This window comes from Mchenga conophoros, linkage group LG6 (genome assembly GCF_057382185.1).
Source record: "Mchenga conophoros isolate Kocher_MC1m ecotype Shallow Benthic linkage group LG6, M_conophoros_male_GT1.1, whole genome shotgun sequence".
NCBI lineage: Eukaryota > Metazoa > Chordata > Actinopteri > Cichliformes > Cichlidae > Mchenga > Mchenga conophoros.
In genome coordinates this window covers 13851381-13874607 of record NC_140531.1, presented here as the reverse complement: position 1 = coordinate 13874607, position 23227 = coordinate 13851381, and the positions used below count along the sequence as shown (strand labels likewise).

Sequence of the window (23227 nt, the reverse complement as noted above, 5' to 3'; positions counted from 1 at the left end):
TTGTGTAGGATCTGCATGAAATTCAGCCACTTTAATATGAGATGATATAATCTAGAAAGAGTGGTTAGTAGCCTGGACTTGCAAAATTCACGAGATCACACAAGATTTCAAACCACAGGAAAATCACTCGTGTTATAAGAGGCAGAAAAAGAAAAAAAGTATTGCTATTTATATTAGTTTAACATGTCAAGGACAAAAATATAAATAAAAATCTGTATCAAGCCTTGTAATCAGTTATTATGTTAACCAGACTAGACTTTGTTTACTGACTCCAAAAAATATCATTTTAAACTTATTTTAAAAAAATCACGGAAAGGATTTCCATGTTAATAAATGCCTTTCTAGGATTAAATATTTTTGTTGGACTAAAATAATTTGAATGGGTTGGATCAACTCAATTAAATACAGTTGGACTTAACTGCAAAAAATAGGGTTATTCATCATTAAATAATTAACTTGGTGCATAATGCTAAAACAAAGCAATGTAATCATGCTGGAATTCTATAAACTCTACAAAAGAAACCAAATTCCAAGAAATCCAAACACAGAAATGTTTGCACAAATATGTGATTATGCAAAGAGGTCCCTACCAACCAACCTCAGATCTCCACGCATGCAAACATGAATACACATGACTTTGCACACAACCAGAAATGAACTCCACCAAAGGAACCAAAATTACGAAATCCAAACACAAAAATGTTTGCACACACATGTGATTATGCACAGAGGTCCACTCTACTGACCAACCTCAGATCTCCACACATGCACACATGAACGAAAATACATTTGAACACAAACAGAGACAAAACTCAACCAAAGGAACCAAATTCCAAGAAATCGAAACAGACAAATGTTTGCACAAATATGTGATTATGCACAGAGGTCCAACCCGACCAACCAACGTCAGATCTCCACGCATGCAGACGTGAATGTTCTAACATTTGCACACAACCAGAAATGAAGTCCACCAAAGGAACCAAATCCTAAGAAATCCAAACACAGAAATGTTTGCACACACATGCGATTATGTGCAGAGGTCCACCCTACCAACCAACCTCAGATCGCCACGCATGCACACATAAATGAAAATACATTTGCACACAACCAGAAATGAACTCCACTAAAAAAACAAATTCGAAGAAATCCAAAGCCCCAAATCTGTTTCAAGATGTCGCCACGGGAGAGGCTGCCAGTTACAGGAGCTCTGACCAACTTCCATTCTTTTAAATTATTTAATAATAAAAAGTAGACAACAACATACAGAGCAAGAAAAGAGCGTATGGAAAAGGATGTAACTATTGCAGTGTTTACATTGTATTAGATGGAGGAGTTGTACAGGGAGATGGCCACAGGCAGGAATGATTTCCTGTGTCGTTCAGTGGTGCTTTTTGGTAATCTCAGTCTCTCACTGAACGTGTTCCTGTGACTGACCAGCATGTCATGGAGTGGGTGGGAGGTGTTATCCAACATTGTCTTTATCTTGGACAGCATTCGCCTCTCCGGCACCACCTTGAGAGAGTCCAGCTCCATACTCACAACACTACTGGCCTTGCGGATCAGTTTATTGAGTCTGTTGGCATCAGCAACCCTCAACCTGCTGCCCCAGCATGCAACAGCATAGAGGATAGCACTGACCACAACAGACTCACAGAAAATCCTGAGCATTGTCTGACAGATGTTGAAGGACCTCAGCCGCCTCAGAAAATACAGATGACTCTGGCCCTTCCTGTAAAGTGCAGTAGTGTTTTTTAACCAGTTCAGTTTATTGTCTATGTATACTCCAAGGTATTTATAGTCCTCCACAAAGTCCACGTTGACCCCGTGGATTGAAACAGGGGTCAAGGGTTTCCTGGGTCCTAAACTCCACAATCAATTCCTTGGTTTTTTCCACGTTGAGCTGTGGATGATTGTGCTCGCACCACGTGACAAAGGAGTCGACCACAGCCCAGTACTCTGACTCGTCACCCCTGCTGATGCATCCAACCACCACAGAGTCATCAGAAAACTTCTAAAGATGGCAGGTCTCTGTGCAGTGGCTAAAGTCTGTGGCGTAGAGGGTGAAGGGCTACATATCTCAGACCATGAAGATTTATACCAGGGTGACATGAGCTACCTATGTGAACTATGCGGGGAACCATCAACTGGAACTAGGTGGAAAAACTCAGGGAGAGGGTCATGACTCAGCAGGGAAGATCAGTGGTACTGGAATACAGAGAGAAGAGTGTCAGTCATGGCGGCGGTTGGTCTGGTAAGAGGAGTAATTAAACTGAGAGTGTCTTGCAGGTTTTGCAGGTGGAGGCTGGCGTGAGGGAAAGGCAGTCAAAGTGGTCTGGGTGAGTGTACAGAAGTCTAATTTAACAAATTTGCACTCAGCTTTGCAGTCTCAGATTTTGTAGCTGTCCTACGTATTTGTTTAATATGCACTTTGAAGCTCATAGATGACTTCAATGACTTCAAGATTACAGGAGCTATAATTAGCTCTATGCACTGACCTCTTTCTCTCTTTTATATATACATGCTTGATTATTTGGCTCACTGCTGCTGCAAGACCGGGGGTGGTCTGCTTGTCTCCACCCCAGAGCAAAGGGAAACATCTACTGGGTCCGGGGGCAGATTGCCCCTCTGATACCTGGACCAGGGGGTATAGAGTATGTTTGGGGAGTGTGAGTGTGTGTACAGTGTTCATTTCTGTTTGTCTCCATGTTGGGCGAGTGCTGAATATTTTTATATGTGTGCATGATGGTGGGAATGCATGTTTGTGTCTCTGTGTGCCTGTTTGTCTATGTTATGTGTCAAGTCGCGTCTTAGACTCCACCGCTCTGGAAACATCTTAGGCCCCCCCATGATGTGGGGGCCAATCTTCCCTTACCACACGCCCTGCCAGTGGCTGATGCCCTCACCTGTTAGTAAAAAACGAGTAGATCTTGCTTGCTTTATTGTCTTTGTTTTTGCCTGTCCCGTTCGGCACTGTAGCAATCACAATTATTGTCTGAGGGCCAAGAAAAATGCCCAAAAGATTTATTTTCCCAAATGCCCAAATGGATCATTACATCTTTGCCATACTGGTCCACTTGATTGATCTTTATAATGTGTGTGTGTGTGTGTGTGTGCTCTATGTGTGTGTGTGTGTGTGTGTGTGTGTGTGTGTGTGTGTGTGTGTGTGTGTGTGTGTATTTATGTATGTATTTATTTATAACTTTTAAGTTATTACAATCAGACATGACCGGGGATAGGAACGGGAAAGACATAGACAAGAGAAGTTCAAGAAAAGGAGAGGGAAAGAAAAACAGGGGGAGAGGGACAGTGAGAAAAGACACAAAAAATCTGCTACATCACTTGCCATGCAACACTCTGCATCATGGCGCTGCAGCAACATGCCAGCTACGCCAGAGTGGACCGCCCCTGGGCCCAGAGCCCCGAGGTCCTAAGCTGGGTGCTTCTGCCGGCTGCTTGGTAGGGCCTGGCGCCCGTGGCTCTGTCAGGCCCTGCCACGCAGCCTCAGGGAGTCAGCCAGTACACATCCGAGCACCCAGCCTCAGACACTGAGTGGAAGATCTACTTGATTTTTTACTGTGAGCCGAATGGTGAATTTTACTGTTAGAAGCAGCTTTGATGGATTTGTGTTTAACTTGGTAAATAAAACAAACAAAAAACATGGAAACCCCGGGGCCCGCTGGGGAACTGGGAGAGTACTATTGCCATTAGCACCAATGTACATCTACCTCTGCATGTCATGACTACTCTATTACTTTGCAAGCTTCTATCGATAGTGTCAGCTTTGACTGGAGGCTTTAGCTGAACTAAAAGCTACTTTGCTGCTATTTTGAATGATACTTCCTTCTCATCAATGTGCCTCACCAGCAGTGTTGTAGAGCTACATATGCTTCTTCAAATTGTAACTTGGAGACAATTATTGTCAGTCACTATAATATATATATATTTTTATAGTAAAAAAATAATGCAGCTGGGATGCAGATACACACACATACACTCACACAACATGGATTCCCTTATAATTAGGTTTATCTGAAAATTAGTTACAGTAAAACAGCAACAGTACACGTATCTTTTATTTATTTATTTTTAGTTTGTGGCAATGATTTTTTTAAACATTTTAAGAGTAATAAAAATCAAAAACATTATCAAATCCTTTTCTTGATTTGCAAATGAATTAAGCTATTTTAAGCTGTATAAAAAAGGTAGTGGGTTCATAGTGTAATATTTTACAGTTTGAGAATGGGAGGAGACACAAATTCCTCAGGGGTGCATCAGCTCTTTGTGAGCTACTAGGTGTAAAAACGTATTCTGAGTACTTCTTGTAAGAAATTACCATCAAAACCTGTCGTTACTCACCACGTTATAATTTTGAGGGTATATAACTTCATTCATACACATTTTAAAATCACCAGATGCTGAATTTAAAAATAATTTCCCCAGAAATTCCTACTTTTTAAAATCTGTATATCCAGACAAATGCACTTGTGTTTGACCTGCCCACACTGTGACATGAAGTATAATAGTCTTTTGTTTAACAAATATTATGTGATATTTTCTTGTTGTGTTATCACGTTTCTTTCTTTCTTTTTTTAATTTAACATTACCGTGCTTTTTTCATTTGTTTGAGAAGGTAAAAAAAAGGGTTACATGTATTTGACAAACTGAAATCAAGTATAATCTGAAAAAAATGAAACTACATATGTATATAAAATATAAAAAATAACTGAATGACAAATGAAAAGAAGATCAAATTTAAAAAAATGGATATGTACGATATATATACGAGGAAAATGAAAGAAAAAACCCATCAGTCATGTGACTCTTATGTGATCAACAGATTTATCACAATTGATTATAGGAGAAAGACATGCAGCCCCAAAATGCATTTCTCATTATGGAGATGGTGTATATTGGTGACACCAGGCTCCTGTGAGATGTGAGTCGCAGGTCAGAGTGGTCTTGAACTCATAGCCGCCACTGTCAGCTGAACAGGAAAATATACGTGTCCCCTGAGTTGGACGCCGGGAACATGATCCCAGAAGATCATCATAGAACAGATCCTCATCCCATAATTCAACATACACATCACTGTGTGTGTCCACCTTCATGAGAAAAAAAGCATTAAAAATAGGATTTAATATACTGTTGTCCTACAAATAATATGCTTGAGATTTTGTACCATATACAATAGTGACAATGGTAATTCACATCTAATTCATAGAATGTAAATTCTGGTAGCACTGTTGTGTTTTTGATATATATGTCATATTGTTACATATTTTAAATAAGGAGGAAAATGTGCAGTAGCAAGATTTGCATTCAGTACTTTATGACACATGGTTGACATTGTTAAAGCATTCATATTAACCGAAATCATTACCTTAAATTGTTTAAATATACCTGATGAAAGAATTAGTTCTGCTTAAACTTAACCAAATGGAAATAAATAACCTCAGTTAAAGAACAGCTAAAGTTAACTGTATATAAAAGATGTAAGTAGCCCAAGTTCTAAAAATTGAAATCAGTACATCAAACCTGCAGTATTAAAATTCCTTTAATATGATCCTTGATCTTATATGTAGTCAGGGTTCACTGACCTGTCCAAGATTAAAATAAGCATTCCATCGGGGATAACTTGATTCGATCATGCGAGTCTGATGATTGATGGAACCAAACCTCAGTTTAACATAGCTGTGAGTAGGAGAAAGACACAAAGATGAATAATATTGCAGATTTCTAAATCTCTAAATCCTAGAGATTCGGAAATCTTTAGAAAACTCTAAATCCTAATCCCTAACCATGCTGGTCTCACCTGTCAGTTGGGCCAAGATGATCTCCTTTCAGATTCCAGGCCTGGATGATTTCCACAGTTAGCTTCCCCCTCCAGGCTTGTCGAGGACAACAGTTGAAATCTAGGTTAGAATTGCCCCGCCAGCAATTTCGTTGGCTGTGTGATTGACTCACATCATTGTCTGTTATGTACTGCTCTATGGCAGCCTTCATCCCTGACTTCTTTGTGCCTTTCGGTATCAGCTGATACATTGGGCGAATGAAGTAGGAAGCAACATCTGCATGATCCTTCAGACTGTTCAGCCAGTTTTTAAAACCCAGGGAGTCATCATAGGCAAGTGAAAACTCTCCCAACCACCCATCACCTCCCACCACATCTGTATAGTGTTGGTGGAGACCAGAGCTATACCTAGTGGCAACATCCCGGTTTTCCAGGAGGTTTTTGCAAGAACCTTGGACAGCAGATGGATTCAGCTTTCCCAAGCCAATGGAGACACCCATCGACAGGCAGGAGTGTAACTAGAAGGCAGGAGAAGACATAAGATGCAGGACTTCCATTAAATAGGAACACATGCCAAAGAGAAGCGCTTGTGATGTTAGGCCTACATGTCATGGAACTTGTGAACTAAGTGTGTCACTCAAGGGTTATTGAAAATGTCCTAAAAATATCCTGGTGTAGAGCCAATTTAAAATGTAATAAGAAAGCTTTGTTTAAACAAAGAAAGGTATTCATGTCTCATTGTTCTGGTTCTCTCTGTATTATTGAAGGTTCTTTACCTTACAATAAACACAGTTCCTTGAGACAACTTTTGCTGTGCTATATAAATCAAACTGAACTGAGCTTCTGTCACTGGACCTTTGTGCAGTATTGGCCAGTTGTGGCTTTCCTCCCAGAGGGTACACAGTGTGGTCAATTTCCCTGTGCCTGGTATGGTAACTTATTTTTCTTTGTCTTTGTCTTTTTGTATTTTCTGTTTGTTAATGCACTTTATTGATATTTGTTAAAATGCAGATGTTACAAATTACTTATACATGCATTCAGTGTTGAAAATTTTGGCAATGCTAACCATCACATGATTTCTTGTAAATTATGTGTACAGATCCAGATCCATACTGTTCATATTATTCCTAAAAAAGTAAAGTGGAAACAATTTGTAGTTGATCGTTAATTCGTTAAGTCTTTAAAATGTCCGCAGGTGTTTCTCTCTCTCTCTCTTTTTACCAAGTCCTGATGCCTGTTTCGGCTAGGAGGAGGCAAGAGTGAAATCACCATTCACCTGATTTACGCTATTCATGCCCACTGGCAGTTGAGAAATTTGAAAAACAAACTTGGAAAAAAAGAGAAAGGAGAGATAACAATGAAGAAAATGTCAAATATAAGTAAGTAAGTAAATGTAAGTAATCAGCAATTTTCAAACAGCAGTCGGTTGGATGTGTCTTTGTCACAGGTGGAACTAGTCAGGCAAGTTCTTGTCACAGACAGTGGGGAGCTGACGGTGTGTAGAGAGAACACTGGATCCAAATGCAGACTAAAATGGAGCGTGAAACGTGACTTGGACAAAAAGTGAGCCGTTTCTTGTGGCTGATAAGAACAGTACACAAACAAAACAAAGGCGAGTGGGGCGAAAACTAAACTAGAACCTAAACTGGAGAAATTAAACTTTGATTACTATGACAAAAACATGAATCAGAACAGGTGCATGTAGGAAAATATGAATATAAACATGAATCATGAACTACCTGAAACTTGACATGACATGAAAGAAAGAACACAGAACAACAGGACAAAGACTGAAGGAAACACACAGACTAAATACACACAGGAGGTGATCAGGGGAAGTGGAAACACATGGGGAAACAGCTGACACAAATGAACATAACAACATCACAGGGGAAGAGTAAAACTAAGCACATTGAACAAAGAAACACGAAACTTTCAAAATAAAACAGGAAACATAGCGAGACGTAGACATGACAACCCAGAGTTTACAATATGAAACACGTGGACAAGAAATACAAAACAACTAGCACAGAAGGCCTGGGTAAAACAGACTAAACTAAAATTCACAGCCAATTAATAATAATCCCAACCTCCACATTATCTTCAAAATATAACAAAAGAGATGAAAACCAACTGAAACTGCTGGGTCACAGAACCAGCTGCTGACAGTTCTCATACAGAAGTGGCTAAAATACACTACATTTCCAAAAGTATTCACTAATCCATCCAAATCATTGAATTCAGGTGTTCCAATAACTTCCGTGATCACAGGTGTATAAAATCAAGCACCTAGGCATGCTACAAACATTTGTGAAATACATGAAAGTTTGGTGGAGGGAGGATTGTGGTGTGGGGTTGTTTTTCAGGAGTTGGGCTCGGCCCCTTAGTCCCAGTGAAAGGAACACTTGATGCTTCAATACACTAAGGTATTTTGGACATGCTCCCAACTTTGTGGGAACAGTTTGGGAATGACCCCTTCCTGTTTCAACATAACTGAGTACCAGTGCAGACAGCAAGGTCCATAAAGAAATGGATGAGTGAGTTTGGTGTGGAGGAACTTGACAGGCTCACACAGAGTCCTGACCTCAACCTGACAGAACCTTTGCAATGAATTAAAGCAGAGTTCTCATCTAATACCAGTGTCTGACCTCACAAATGTGCTTCTTGAAGAATGATCAAAAATTCCCATGAACACACTCCTAAAACTTATGGAAAGCCTTACCTGGAGAGTTCAAGCTATTATAGCTGATGTCATAATGAACCCTATGGATTAAGTATGGGGTGTTACTCGGGTTGATATGCATGTAAAGGCAGACAAGCAAACACTTTTGGCAAAATAAGTGTTAAAAGGTGACGTGTTTATGGTTGTTGTTGATGTTGAAAATGGCAGCGACAGAAGCTAGAGGTTTTTCAGCACAGCAGAGAGAGCTCCTGATGGACTGTGAGACAATTATTGTCAAGGCACGGCTGTGTGGCAGGCAGGAGGAGGACCCAAACGCAAAACTCACAGACACGGGGATGAACTCAAAATCACAGCTTTAATGCTGGAATGGCAGAACATAGGAAATACAAAACTAAACTGGGAAAAGTAAACTAACATACGCAGAGAGACACAGGGAGATCCACACAACATGAGGGACGACGTCACACTGAACAGAGGGAGACGCAGACAGAAATACACAGAGGGTTAACGAGGGAAGTGGGAACACACGGGGAACACAGGTGACACTGATAATCATAACGAGACAGGGCGGGGTGAACTGAACACTGACGGGAGAGGTGAAACAGGAAGTACAGGAGGAGAGAGAGCACGAGTAGAACACCAACGTAACAGGCAGGGGAGACATGGAATAAACACGAAAGGGGACGAGGGCTCATAAATACATAGAGGGCACACAGGGGGAAGAGAGAGCACGGGGAGAACTTAGACATAATGGGCAGACACAATAACACCATGGACAGACAGAGGGAACACAGAGAAGTGGGAGCAGGCAGGCAAAGAACAGAAACCTAACAAATGGCAAAATCACAACAGAATACACACTCGGAATGAACAAAAGCATAAGGAAACACAAAACACTGAGTCCTCAGACTCAGGACCATGACAGTACCCCCCCCTCAAGGGCTGGCTCCAGACAGCCCAAACACAGAAAAACAAAACCAAACAGAAAACAACCCAGGGCGGGCGGCGGGGGCCCAGGACGGAGGGCTCGGAACAGAAAACAAAGAGCACAGAAAACACCGGAGCCCAAGAAAACAACCCAAAACACAGAGCAGTTCAGGGGGCCGACCGTGCGGAAGGCAACGGCGGAGACGCGGAAACAGTTCAGGAGGCCGACCGTGCGCAAGGCAACGGCGGCGACGCGGAAACAGTTCAGGAGGCCGGCCGTGCGCAAGGCTACGGCGGCGACGCGGAAACAGTTCAGGAGGCCGGCCGTGCGCAAGGCAACGGCGGCGGTGAAGGAGACGACGGAGCAGTTCAGGAGGCCGACCGCGCGGGAGGCGGCGGCGATGATGACAGCGCTGGTCCGGGGGCCGACCGTGCGGAAGGCGACGGCGGCCACCCAGGCGAAGGCGGTCCGGGGGCCGGCCGCGCGGAAGGCGACGGCGGCCACTCAGGCGATGACGGTGCAGTTCAGGGGGCCGGCCGCGCGGAAGGCAGCGGCGGCGGCTCTCCAGTGTCAGGCGTACTGGCCGAGGCCCGGTGGGCACAGGACCAGGCGAAGCACAGGTTGAGGCTGCAGCGGACGAAGACTCTGAGGAGGCTGCAGCGGACGAAGACTCGGAGGCAGGACCAGACGGAGCTGCAGAGGCCGAAGCCGGACCAGGCGGAGCAGCAGAAGCAGAAGCCAAAGCTGGACCAGAAGCACAGGCTGAGACTGGACCAGGCGTAGCAGAAGCACAGGCTGAGACTGGACCAGGCGACGACGAGGCGGTCGCAGATGGCGGCTGGACAGGCTCCTCGGGCCCTCCAGCCGATGCGGCGTGAGGCTGAACGGGCCCCTCGGACCCTCCAGCGGAGACGGCGTGAGGCTGAACGGGCCCCTCGGACCCTCCAGCGGAGACGGGAGGCTGAACGGGCCCCTCGGACCCTCCAGCGGAGGCCAAAACAACGCCAACAGGCATGAAGTCCTTCGGCCGACATGAGGACAACTGGCGCTGCACTGAGCACTGACTCTGCCCAGGCAATGCGAACATGGTGCAGTTCTTAGGGGGCTGCTTAAACTTCAGGGGTCCAGAATCAGCTGGTGACTGAGACCTAGCCTCTGGGGAAGCCCTGGAGTGGCAAACTGTGCCAACGGCGGCTAAACCATGGAAAGTACCCTGAGTAGAAATCCAGTTACCTCTCTGCATGGAGTGAATGAGCAAAACTGGCGACACAGGAGACTGAGCGGAGAGTGGCTGCTGGGCAGCTAACTGAGTTACTGGAGACACGGGTGAGAGCGCGAGCTGAGCTGCTGGACACACGGGGACCTGAGCTGCTGGACACACGGGGACCTGAGCTGCTGGACACACGGGGACCTGAGCTGCTGGACACACGGGGACCTGAGCTGCTGGACACACGGGGACCTGAGCTGCTAACGGTGGAGAAGTAAATGGCTGCACAGGGGACTGAACTGATGTCTGTAGTAACGGTGGTGGTGAGAGTGGAGTAGGTGGTGGAGTTAATGACTTCACAGGGGAATGAACTAGAGGTAGTGACGGTTGTGGTGCTGGTGGTTGAGTGGGTGACTGTGCTAAAGGAGGCTGCACTGGGGACAGCAGGGCTGCAGGAGACTGCACTGGGGACACTGGAGACTGCACTGGGGACACTGGAGACTGCACTGGGGACACTGGAGACTGCACTGGGGACACTGGAGACTGCACTGGGGACTGCAGTGATGGTTGTAGTGGAGGTGTGACGGGTGGAGGAGTGGCTGAAGTGGCTGCGGGTCGGGCGGCTAGTGGCTCAGCTACAGAGCATATTAACGGCAGGGCTATGGGTTGAATGACTGACTGAGTAGCAGCCTGAGTGGCTGGGTGTAGTGACGGTTGTGGTGGAAGAGAAACAGGTGGTAGTGTGGATGATGGAGCTAAGGGCGACTGAGTGGCAGACCGAACTGATGACTGAAGCGATGGTAGAGGTGAAAATGGAGCTTGTGGTGGAGTTAATGGCTGAGCTAGCGGGGACACAGGAGACTGAGCTGCGGGTGGCGGCGAGGGAGCTAACTGAGCTGCGGGTGGCGGCGAGGGAGCTAACTGAGCTGCGGGTGGCGGCGAGGGAGCTAACTGAGCTGCGGGTGGCGGCGAGGGAGCTAACTGAGCTGGAAGTAGCAGCGAGGGAGCCGACGGAGCTTCTGGCAGCACAGAAGGTGAATTAGAAGGCCGAATGTCCGGCTGTGGGGTGGCGCGTCGGCGGCGTGAATGCCGTTTCTTTTTTGACGATGGCTCTGACGGGCCGAGCGGCTCCACATCCGGCCCTTCAGGCAGGTGGGTAGTAGCAGCTGGGGGATGAAGGTGGAGCTCGTTGCGGATTAAATCCTGTTCGAGTGGGTGGAGCGCACTGAGTAGCCAGGGAAGACCAGAGAACAAGCGCTGTAGTTTGGTTTCCACAGCACGGCGAAATTCCTTCCCCTCATGTTCGAGCCACAGATGCAGGAGTCTTTCCACGGAGTAGATTATGTCCAGACGCAGTTCTTCTGGTGGGTTGAGTGCTGCTGGGTCCATATCTGGTGACGTCGTACTGTCAAGGCACGGCTGTGTGGCAGGCAGGAGGAGGACCCAAACGCAAAACTCACAGACACGGGGATGAACTCAAAATCACAGCTTTAATGCTGGAATGGCAGAACATAGGAAATACAAAACTAAACTGGGAAAAGTAAACTAACATACGCAGAGAGACACAGGGAGATCCACACAACATGAGGGACGACGTCACACTGAACAGAGGGAGACGCAGACAGAAATACACAGAGGGTTAACGAGGGAAGTGGGAACACACGGGGAACACAGGTGACACTGATAATCATAACGAGACAGGGCGGGGTGAACTGAACACTGACGGGAGAGGTGAAACAGGAAGTACAGGAGGAGAGAGAGCACGAGTAGAACACCAACGTAACAGGCAGGGGAGACATGGAATAAACACGAAAGGGGACGAGGGCTCATAAATACATAGAGGGCACACAGGGGGAAGAGAGAGCACGGGGAGAACTTAGACATAATGGGCAGACACAATAACACCATGGACAGACAGAGGGAACACAGAGAAGTGGGAGCAGGCAGGCAAAGAACAGAAACCTAACAAATGGCAAAATCACAACAGAATACACACTCGGAATGAACAAAAGCATAAGGAAACACAAAACACTGAGTCCTCAGACTCAGGACCATGACAATTATAGAGATAAGGTACAATGGTTTCTTTCACTTTGGTCAGTAGAACAACTGAGAGAATATCTTTTGGAAGGGAATAAGCTCCTTGCATTCATATACAAATGCAATAAGAATGATGTCACTATTCAGTTGTTGCCAAAAAACCAAACAAAAACACAACTATTTAGCATCCCTTATGTTCTTATTCATATGGAGTAGAAATATGCAGTCTGGTGACTGTGTGCAGGCAAATGTTTTTCATGTACCTCATTTGAGGAGAATCCGTTTAGTCTGGACAAACAGGTTCGTACAGCTGTGACTCGTCTAAGACGGCCACCAAGACGAACCTGTAATGTAGCACAAAGTTTTAATAAAAAAGTGTTTTTACTCCTGAAATAATCTAATTAACAGTGTTTCTGTGTTTTAACCTTGCGAATGTAATGTGTGCCGTAGGTATCTATGACCTCGTTGTACTGATCTCTGGTGGAGGAGTTATAGCGACTTGGCAAACTGGCCACATCCCTGCTGAACTCAGAGCTAAGAGTCGGTCTGCTTGATACCCGGTAACTAGATAGAATGAAACTGATTAGTAAATTATTAAAAACTGAAATTATATATTGTTAATCTAAACTTGTGGTATATGTGGTAATGCCAGGATTTTCACAGCTAACCGATAGTGAGTACAGGTGACCGTGTGTGTGCTCAAGGAGTAGTGGTCCTCTTTGGTCTTTTTTGTAGCAAATGCATATGCCATGGAGTGTGTTCCTCCAATCCCCACGCTGGTAGATATGGGATTTATATTTAGTCCAGCCTGATAAATAGAAATGTAATTTCATTACCATTTTTGTTTTTAATAATAGTCAATGTAATGTAAAAGTAATAGATAAAAGTATTAGATATAATAAATACTGTCTTATTATTCATTCACTCAATTACTTTGAATATAATACTTTTTTTCTCGGGATCAAAAATATTAAATTGGAAATATTAAATGAAATAATGAGACAAGGAATTCATATTTGTATCACATTTACACAGCCCAGTGAGCCAAAATTTAATCAAATCAGCCCTTTTGATGAGAACTTGCACACTAAGGTTTTTATGTTATTACAGTCTGTTTGATTCAGTGCACATTTCACTTGTAAAAGAAAAAAAAAAGAAACGAATCAGCATGCAATGTTGCTTACAAATTTTGCATTTCTATTAGTTTTAATAACAAGTAATTACAGTAACAGTATTTTGTAGTTTCAAACAGTAATTTTGAAACAAACAGTAAGTGCAAGATGCTTCCTACCTTCCAGTCGTGGATGTCCTGATCAGTGTTAGAGGTAAGTAGTGAACTGTGAACACAATTTGAAGGAGAAGAATTACTTTTTATTTACTTGTTTCATTTCTTTAAATTTTTTTTACAGTCAAGCATGGAGGGGAACCATTATGTTTTGGTGATGTTTTGTTGCTAAATGCTGACTTCACCAAATTTAGGGGCCAATGGATTTTATTTACCATAAAATCTCGGTCGAGAACCCTTTTCTGTCAGCCACAACACTTAAGGCTCGTCATGGATGGGTCTTCCAACATGCAAAAGAAGCATTAAGGTGATGGCCAAGCCAATCTCCAGACCTCAGTCCTATAGAAAATGTGGAGGGAGCTGAATCTTGGAGTTGCCAAATGACGGCCAAGAAATCTAAAGGATTTAGAGAATTTCTGTAGTGTGCCCCAGCAAATAAATATAAATTCAGTGTATGTAGTGAGATGCTGTTTCTATTCTATCAGACTGTTGTTGCCAGTATCCCCTATTTTACTGCCCTCAGCTTTTTACACTGTGATGGGAATGCAGTATGGTGAGTAAGAATAGTATGTGGCTGCACATATTACTGAAGAAGGCTGGCTTATTAATGGGCAGGACTGTGGATTCACTGGGAATTATTGTGGAAAGGTGTATGGAGAAAAAATACTAGTCACCCTCTCCATAATATTTTGAAGGGTCAGAGATGTAAACAGCAGGCTTCTTCTCCTAAGCAGTGTAGGACAGAACACATTAGAAGTTCTTTTGTTCCTACTGCTATGAGATTTCAAAATGCTGATAATCAACACAAGAAATTTGTGACCTGGTTATCACTTTACCTTCCAGTATTGTAACAATTCACCCATCTTTGTTGTTTTATTCTACAGTTGAGGAAATATCATTTGATCCTTTTTTGAATATTAAAAAGTTTACTCACAAAGAAGTTAATAGTCTTTCATTTTGTTGGTGTTTCCTTTTAATGGAGAGAGACAAAGTGCCAACCAGACATCTAAGAAAAATATGTGTCTGTCATGGCTAACTGGTATTGTGACAGACTAGGTGAAGTAATGAGATGACAATGATCTCTGGGATGAAGTCCTTTCAGCAACAAATATACTACACTATACTGTACCTAACAGTGGTGTGTGCACTGCTGGAGATATCGGTTTTGCATTGGCTGATTGCACGCCAGTCGACAACAGAGGCCGGCAGCTGAAGATAAAAAAACAGAACACCATGATTAAGATGTGCACATAACCTATCTACTATAGTTTGCTGGTAATCACAGTTTATCCATTTACTTTTTGTAGAGTTTTGTTTTGATTGCGGTTGGTGCAGAGAGTACAGGTGCCATCTGGTTTGCGGTAAGTAGCTACATCAATCAGGTAGGCTCCTTTTCGGCGCAGGGTGATGACATCAAATCCCTCCCCAATCAGGTTGTGGCCTGGTACAAATGGAGCAGACTCACACTTGCTGTTGTTCACTGTCATACAGGAAAGAACCGGGGAGTTCCATGACAGAAAGAGAAGGAGGCTCAGGTAAAGAGGAGGTGGGGTTGGACTGGAGCGCATGGCTGAAGTCAAAGACAAAACAGACAAAATGACAAAAGTTTTGCAAACAGGTTTTGTCTGGGTATCACAACAGGGGTTATCAATTCTCTTTATTTTAACTGTCACTGGTCTGACTGAGTCTTGCATACCTCAGTCAAAAGGAACAAAATGAAGCCATGAAAAATCCATTAAAAATTATTGGTAGCACTTTCTGTTACAGCTTGGAAATAATGTGGTATTGGTGAGGTCCTTCGTCAGTGACCAAGCACTCTGTGCTTACTCTGCTAGACCTCAGTCCAGTGTTGAACACTGTTGAGCTTAATATTTTATTACAGAGACTGAACACTTAATTACAAAAAATATTCAATAATATCAAAGTAGTTCTTGTACATCAACAGAGGTTATAGCTAATAGCTAAGAAATATGACATTGAACTTTATGTAGCTGACCAGAAACTGGAGACGATAATGTGGAAACAAAATCTTGCCTATGAGGCAAAACCCATTACTAATAGTTTAGCAATATATAGGCAACAATATGACAACCAGATTTTACCAAAATGGTCAAATCTGTGCATTAGAACTTTTGTATACTGACTTATGGTAGTAGCCCACAATAATAAGGTAATATTGGTTTATACTTACATTAGGATACTATTAACATATTATTAACATATTATAATGCCGACCAGCATTCTTTTTTGTTTGAAGCTAGCAATGTAAATATTTTGTTTAATGTTGTGGCTAATTGTCTAAATATGTGTGTGTGGTTATTCTGTGCAATAACCAGCAAACAGGGCTAAAAATTGCACAAACCTTTATTTGTGTAATGAAACAAAAATGATATATTGCAGTATTAAAGGGTTTGGCTCTGGGACATCACATGTGGTGACTAATTTTCAATATTATATCTGTCTCCATTCATTTTAATGAATAAAATTTAAACTTTTTATCCTCAAATTTGATAAATGCTCATTGTTGTTCATTTCTTACTGGGGTAAATTGACATGGTAATTTACGCTATGAACCTAACCTGATCTGGAGCAGGTTAGGCTCTAGGTTAAAGACAGACTAGAAACAGGTCATACCTACTGACCACTCAATTTTTCAGAAATAAACATTCTTAAAGATCTACTGAACCACTGCATGGAGAGTAGGAGTAGGACAAAAAAAGATAATCACAACCAAACCATTTTTTTCAATGGTATTAATATGTATGTATGTATGGTATTATATATTTCAATGGTATACTTATAATGGTAAGTTCCACTCACTTAAATTCAACAACTCACAGACACCTAATTCAGCAGCCTCATACACAAAGAAGCCACCACACATGCAACAAAGTCTGTTTTGCAGACATTGCAGCAGTCTCACGCTCTTACAAGTAACTCGTAGATCAGTTCTTGAAACAAATACCTTTTGACGGTCTGGAGGGCAGAGCCCAAAAGAAGAGGCCTGGTCTGTTTCACAGTAGTGATGGACATGTTCAGTTTTCTGTGTTAAACTGAGTTTAACATATGAATTGCTTCTTTGTGTGAGTGGCTGCTGCTGTGTTCCTCAATAAATCAGAAGTCAGAATTTCTAGAATACCCTCTCAACTCATATTTCCCTCACTGAAAGTCAGAGCAGCACCAGCATTACTAAAATTGTTAACTTTTAATCTGTACTGCCACTGTTGTGCATTTTTGACTCACTAAATAAGACATATGCAGAGGACCATATCCATGAATGCACTTTTAAAGTGCAAAAAAAATGATACCTGAATGGTTCTGCCAAGAATCAAAACAAATGTTGTTTTTCTACAGTTCTACGTCCACAGGTTGTTGATTTTGCAAAACTGAAATTGTTCTGTTCAGTAGGGGTGGGTGGATCAACCCAAATATCGATAGTATCGACTTAATGCTGGTACTGACATTGAATTGTTACTATTGTGATCAGCTCAATGCATTAGTTTGTTTCTCTTATGTAAGTTCAGTATGTTGCTACTGATCATCAAAAAGGAGACATGTCTGTGCAAACTGCTTCCCTCTCATGCAGGCACACTCTTGTCCGCTCCCTCCTCCCTGCTCAGTTGTGTTTAGTTGTCCTACAGTCATATGACTCAGATGCACTAAGCAAAACCATGCAAGCTGCAGTAAGTGAGAAATTGGAACAATATATAGAGCTACTTTACAGCTGTAAATCGAAACACTGCAAACAACGATGCCTGCTAGAAGGATGTTTTCTACTTTGGCAATCCTATGAACTTATATAAAGATATGAAAGACTATGAACAGCACAACTTTGTCCTAGAAAAGCAACAAAAGAAATGAAGAGAGGATGAAGGAAATTGTTCAGACAGACCCAGATCCCTCGCACAGAGACAGAGCCCACTGTCACAGAGGGAAATAATAACCAGGTAGTTCATATATTGGCAGTGGCAGTGGGGGGTACAGTTGGTTAAGGGGCAGTGCTGGGGGGAGGCTGGTTAACGCAGCTGTGGTTATTTGGCTAATCTTGCTTGCCTCCCCTGTCATTTAAAACATTAGAATGTCAGGACCAAGATGATGTATGTGTGTGTGTGTGTGTGTGTGTGTGTGTGTGTGTGTGTGTGTGTGTGTGTGTGTGTGTGTGTGTGTGTGTGTGTGTGTGTGTGGAGAGTGAAGTGAAGTGATGGCTGAAATTTGAAGGAATATTAAAATGGATTTACTACAAACTGAACACCTCTGTGCTGTGTTGGGTGAACCAGCAACATAAAGCCTGCTACAGTAATGTTTCAGCCATGACTGATGCTGGATCTACAGTAAAAAGGATTAAATTGTTATTTGTTATCATAGCTGTTACTTTAGCAGTCCAATGCCTGCTAAAGTAATATGATTACTTATAGACTATATTCAGATAATATATTCATCCATCCATCCATCCATCTTCATCCGCTTTGTCCGGGGCTGGGTCGCGGGGGCAGCAGCCTAAGCAAAGAGGCCCAGACCTCCCTCTCCCCAGCCACCTCCTCCAGCTTATCCGGGGGAATACCAAGGCGTTCCCAGGCCAGCCGAGAGATATAATCTCTCCAGCGTGTCCTGGGTCTGCCCCAGGGCCTCCTCCCGGTGGGACATGCCTGGAATACCTCACCCAGGAGGCGCCCAGGGGGCATCCTTGTCAGATGCCCGAACCACCTCAGCTGGCTCCTTTCGATGTGGAGCAGCAGCTGCTCTACTCTGAGCCCCACCCTTCGGAGGAAGCTCATTTCTGCCGCTTGTATCCGCGATCTCGTTCTTTCGGTCACTACCCACAGCTCGTGTCCATAGGTGAGGGTAGGGACGTAGATCGACCGGTAAATTGAGAGCTTCGCTTTTACACTCAGCTCCCTCTTCACCACGACGGACCGGTGCAGCGTCCGCATTACTGCAGCTGCAGCCCCAATCCGTCTGTCGATCTCCGGCTCCCTTCTCCCATCACTCGCGAACAAGACCCCGAGATACTTGAACTCCTCCACTTGGGGCAGGAACTCCTCCCCGACCCGGAGTGGGCACTCCACCCTTTTCCGGCTGAGACCCAGGCCTCAGATGTGGAGGTGCTGATCCTCATTCCCGCTGCTTCACACTTGGCTGCGAACCGTTCCAGTGCGAGCTGGAGGCCCTCACCCGATGAAGCCAACAGAACCACATCATCTGCAAAAATCAGAGATGAGATTCTGAGGCCACCAAAGCGAAAGCCCTCCGCCACTTGGCTGCGCCTAGAAATCCTGTCCATAAAAATTATGAACAGAACCGGAGACAAAGGGCAGCCCTGGCGGAGCCCATCACCCACCGGGAACGAGTCCGACTTATTGCTGGCAATGCGAACCAAGCTCTTGCAACGGTTGTATAGGGATCAAATGGCCCGTAGCAATGGGCCAGACACCCCATACTCCCGCAACACCTCCCACAGGACACCCCGAGGGACACGGTCGAATGCCTTCTCCAAGTCCACAAAACACATGTAGACTGGTTGGGCAAACTCCCATGCACCCTCAAGTATCCTGGAGAGGATAAAGAGCTGGTCCAGTGTTCTGCGACCAGGACGAAAACCGCATTGTTCCTCCTGTATCCGAGGTTCGACTAACGGACGAACTCTCCTTTCCAGCACCCTGGCATAGACTTTCCCAGGGAGGCTGAGGAGTGTGATCCCCCTGTAGTTGGAACACACCCTCCGGTCCCCTTTCTTAAAGATGGGGACCACCACCCCGGTCTGCCAGTCCACAGGTACTGCCCCTGATCTCCACGCAACATTGCAGAGGCGTGTCAACCAGGACAGCCCTACAACGTCCAGGGCCTTCAGGAACTCGGGGCGGACCTCATCAACACCAGGGGCTCTGCCACCAAGGAGTTGTTTAACTGCCTCAGTGACCTCGCCCCCGGAAATTGGCGGGTCATTCCCCTCATCCCCAGACTCTGCTTCCTCCTCGGAAGACGTGTCAGTGGGATTAAGGAGGTCCTCGAAGTATTCCTTCCACCGCCCGACAATTTTCTCAGTCGACGTCAGCAGCGCTCCGCCAGCACGATACACAGTGCAGGTAGAGCACCGCTTTCCCCTCCTGAGACGTCTGACGGTTTGCCAGAATCTCTTCGAGGCAGTCCGCAAGTCTTTTTCCAGGACCTCTCCGAACTCCTCCCACACCCGAGTTTTTGCTTCAGCCACTGCCCGAGCCGCATTCCGCTTGGCCTGTCGATACCTGTCGGCTGCCTCCGGAGTCCCACAGGCTAACCAAGCCCGATAGGACTCCTTCTTCAGCCTGGTGGCTCCCTTCACCTCTGGTGTCCACCATTTGGTTCGGGGATTACCACTACGGCAGGCACCAACCACCTTGCGGCCGCAGCTCAATGCAGCAGCTTCGGCAATGGAGACACTGAACATGGTCCATTCGGACTCAATGTCCCCAGTCTCCCTCGGAATGCTGTTGAAGCTCTGCCGGAGGTGTGCGTTGAAGATCTCGCGGACTGGGGCCTCTGCTAGACGTTCCCAGCACACCCTCACTATGCGTTTAGGTGCACCAGGTCTGTCCAGCGTCCTCCCCCACCACCTGATCCAACTCACCACCAGGTGGTGATCAGTTGACAGCTCAGCCCCTCTCTTTACCCGAGTGTCCAGAACATATGGTCGCAGGTCTGCTGATACGATTACAAAATCGATCATCGACCTACGGCCTAGAGCGTCCTGGTGCCACGTGCACTTATGGACACTCTTATGTTCGAACAGGGTGTTCGTTATGGCCAAACTGTGATTAGCACAGAAGTCCAATAACAAAGCACCGCTCGGGTTCAGATCAGGGAGGCCGTTCCTCCCAATCACGCCCCTCCAGGTCTCGCTGTTGTTACCCACGTGAGCATTGAAGTCTCCCAGCAGGACAACAGAGTCTCCAGGTGGAGCACCCTCCAGCACCCCCCCCAGGGACTCTAAGAAGGCTGGGTACTCTGAACTGCCACTCGGCGCATAAGCGCAGATGACAGTCAGGACCCGTTCCCCGACCCTAAGGCGCAGGGAACAAACCCTCTCATCCACCGGGAAAAACCCCAACGTACCGGCAGCAAGCCGAGGGGATATTAGGATACCCACCCCAGCCCGCCGCCTCTCACCAGGGGCAACTCCAGACTGAGACAGAGTCCAGCCCCTCTCCAGGAGACTGGTTCCAGAGCCCAAGCCATGTGTAGAGGTGAGCCCGACTATATCTAGCCGGTACCTCTCAACCTCACGCACTAACTCAGGCTCCTTCCCCACCAGAGAGGTGACATAATATATATTCAATGTTGGGCTGAATAATATATTCAGCCCAACATTATTTTATTGGAAATGAAATAATATACCTTTAACATGAACTATGAAAAATGTTAATGTGAATATACTCACCTTTTTGTGTTGACTGTCAGGTTATTTTATCATGGAACACATTTGTGTTCCAAACAACATAAACTGACCCAAAGTGCTTTAAAGCTAGACACATTTGTCTTCCAGGTCTCCAATAAAACCCAAGAACAACAAAATGTTTCAAAATACATGAAAAAGCTTAAAGATGTGACTTGTTGTGTTCACGGATTATTGCGGAAAGTAAAAATCACAGATTCAGTGTTCATTAAAATTTGTTCAGAATTTAGCAAATTGATGAACTCTCTCTACACTCTGCCTTTATAAGTTAAACGTATCGGTAGTACTGGCAATACTTGTATTTACTTGGTATTGGATAGATTGTAGTATCGCAGAACAATACGAGAGTTTCGGTTTTAAATCGGTTGGAAGAGCCACGTTTTCCCTGAGTCTTCACTTCGTGCGGCACTCTGCAAGGAGAATGTGTTGTGCAGCTTGTTAAGCCGTACCATACTCAAACCACCAAATGAGGCGCAAACTGCGTGTCGAATTATCACGGGAATGTGCATGTATTCATTTGGTGATTAAGAAAATACATAAAATGCGGATATACTTGATTATTATCTGCTGTTTTTCTTTCTTTCATTCTACTGGAATTGCTGAACAGCACTAAGAACACCTGACCAATCAATAAAATATATTTCCATTTGGTCTGCGACAAATTAAAGCGTTTTGCGTTATTAGACTTTGGCACAGTCCATTTAAACATTTAAGTAGAGTAGGCTTAAATGTTTAAATGCCAGTTTAAAGTTTCAGAGCTCTAATGTGCAGACATCGCCTTAGGGGAAAAAGCAGCACTGAGCACGCACTCAGTGACAATAATAAGAATTAACTGCATTAAAATGTTTATTTTTGTGCCCTAAATCACTAGATTAACAGTTTGACGCTGAATTCATCTTTTGTCCTTTTTACAGCGTGATATTTTACTAAATATTTATTATTTATTTATTATTTTCTTAAATTTTAATCGCCATTTAATTGTTGGTGGCACTCACAGACATTGTTTACTGTGGGCGAAAAATACATATGATCTGTGAAACAGCCATTTTAGATTAGTCAGATACTGCCAACAGCACCATTTCATGTGAACGCGCAGGAGACACTCTGGGTTAATTTGGCGAACTGATAACCAGCTTCGTGTAACTGCTCATCCCAATTTCCAATGTCAGGGAAAGGCAATCCAGGTAATGGAAAACTATCCTGTATGTTGAACTGGCATTATAGTATCGGGTTCAGTGAAACCTTAGAGCATGAAACAAAATTATGTACCGTCTCTGCTCCAGGGACAAAAGAGATTTCAAACAGCTGCAACAAACTACCACAACTACACAGCCCGTCTTTAGATCTGTGCGCAGGTGTGCAGAGCTATATGCTGAGAGCATGCACAAGAACCTTGCAAGTCTATTGTGTTGTGGAAGAACGTGGCCCCAAAACAGACTAAAAAACCCCAGTAAAATAGTGAAACAGAGTAAAATAAGCAAAAAACGAACCTTTATTTAGGAGAGTAGATAATCCAAAGAACAGCCGGTAACAAAAGTCCGTTTAAACCGCAAAAACAAAAAACAAACAAACAAAAAATTCACAAGGTACAACAAGTGCGGACAAACGCCGCAGAGAACTGAGCAGAGACAGAGGCTACAGCCAAAATACACACATGGCAATCAGGAAAAGACCAGGCAACGCCAGGGGACACAGATGAAACCAATAAGGTAAGACAAGACAGTGGAAGGAAAACGAAATATAGCGCACATGAGACAAGATGCTATCAAAATAAAACGGGGAGTTACAAAACGTAGACTTCACGACACAGAACAGCAGGCCCTATTCCAGCATGCATACATTTGCACCTGAGAGAGTCAGATGA

The 23227-nt window shown here is 44.3% G+C and overlaps 1 protein-coding gene across 1 annotated transcript; it reads right to left on the bottom strand.

The window, feature by feature from the left end:
• Window positions 1–4892: 4892 nt before the first annotated feature.
• LOC146572285 (perforin-1-like) lies at window positions 4893–22971 on the bottom strand. The gene is made up of 10 exons (XM_085278622.1): window positions 22854–22971; window positions 15233–15504; window positions 15064–15143; window positions 13941–13986; window positions 13318–13457; window positions 13075–13213; window positions 12913–12993; window positions 5813–6309; window positions 5598–5691; window positions 4893–5102 (listed from the first exon to the last, which is right to left on the bottom strand). Exons 2-10 carry the CDS (start codon window positions 15500–15502, stop codon window positions 4893–4895), a joined length of 1557 nt encoding a protein of 518 aa, XP_085134748.1. The 5' UTR covers window positions 15503–15504; window positions 22854–22971.
• Window positions 22972–23227: the final 256 nt, after the last annotated feature.

What these genes read in the sequence shown, in the direction of transcription:
- LOC146572285 (XM_085278622.1), bottom strand. Translation starts at nt 15,502, where the DNA reads ATGCGCTCCAGTCCAACCCCACCTCCTCTTTACCTGAGCCTCCTTCTC. An exon ending in AGTGCACACACCACTGTTAG is followed by an intron (nt 13,987 to 15,063) that starts GTACAGTATAGT and finishes TTGTGTTCACAG; the next exon opens with TTCACTACTTACCTCTAACA. An exon ending in GCACACATTACATTCGCAAG is followed by an intron (nt 12,994 to 13,074) that starts GTTAAAACACAG and finishes GCTACATTACAG; the next exon opens with GTTCGTCTTGGTGGCCGTCT.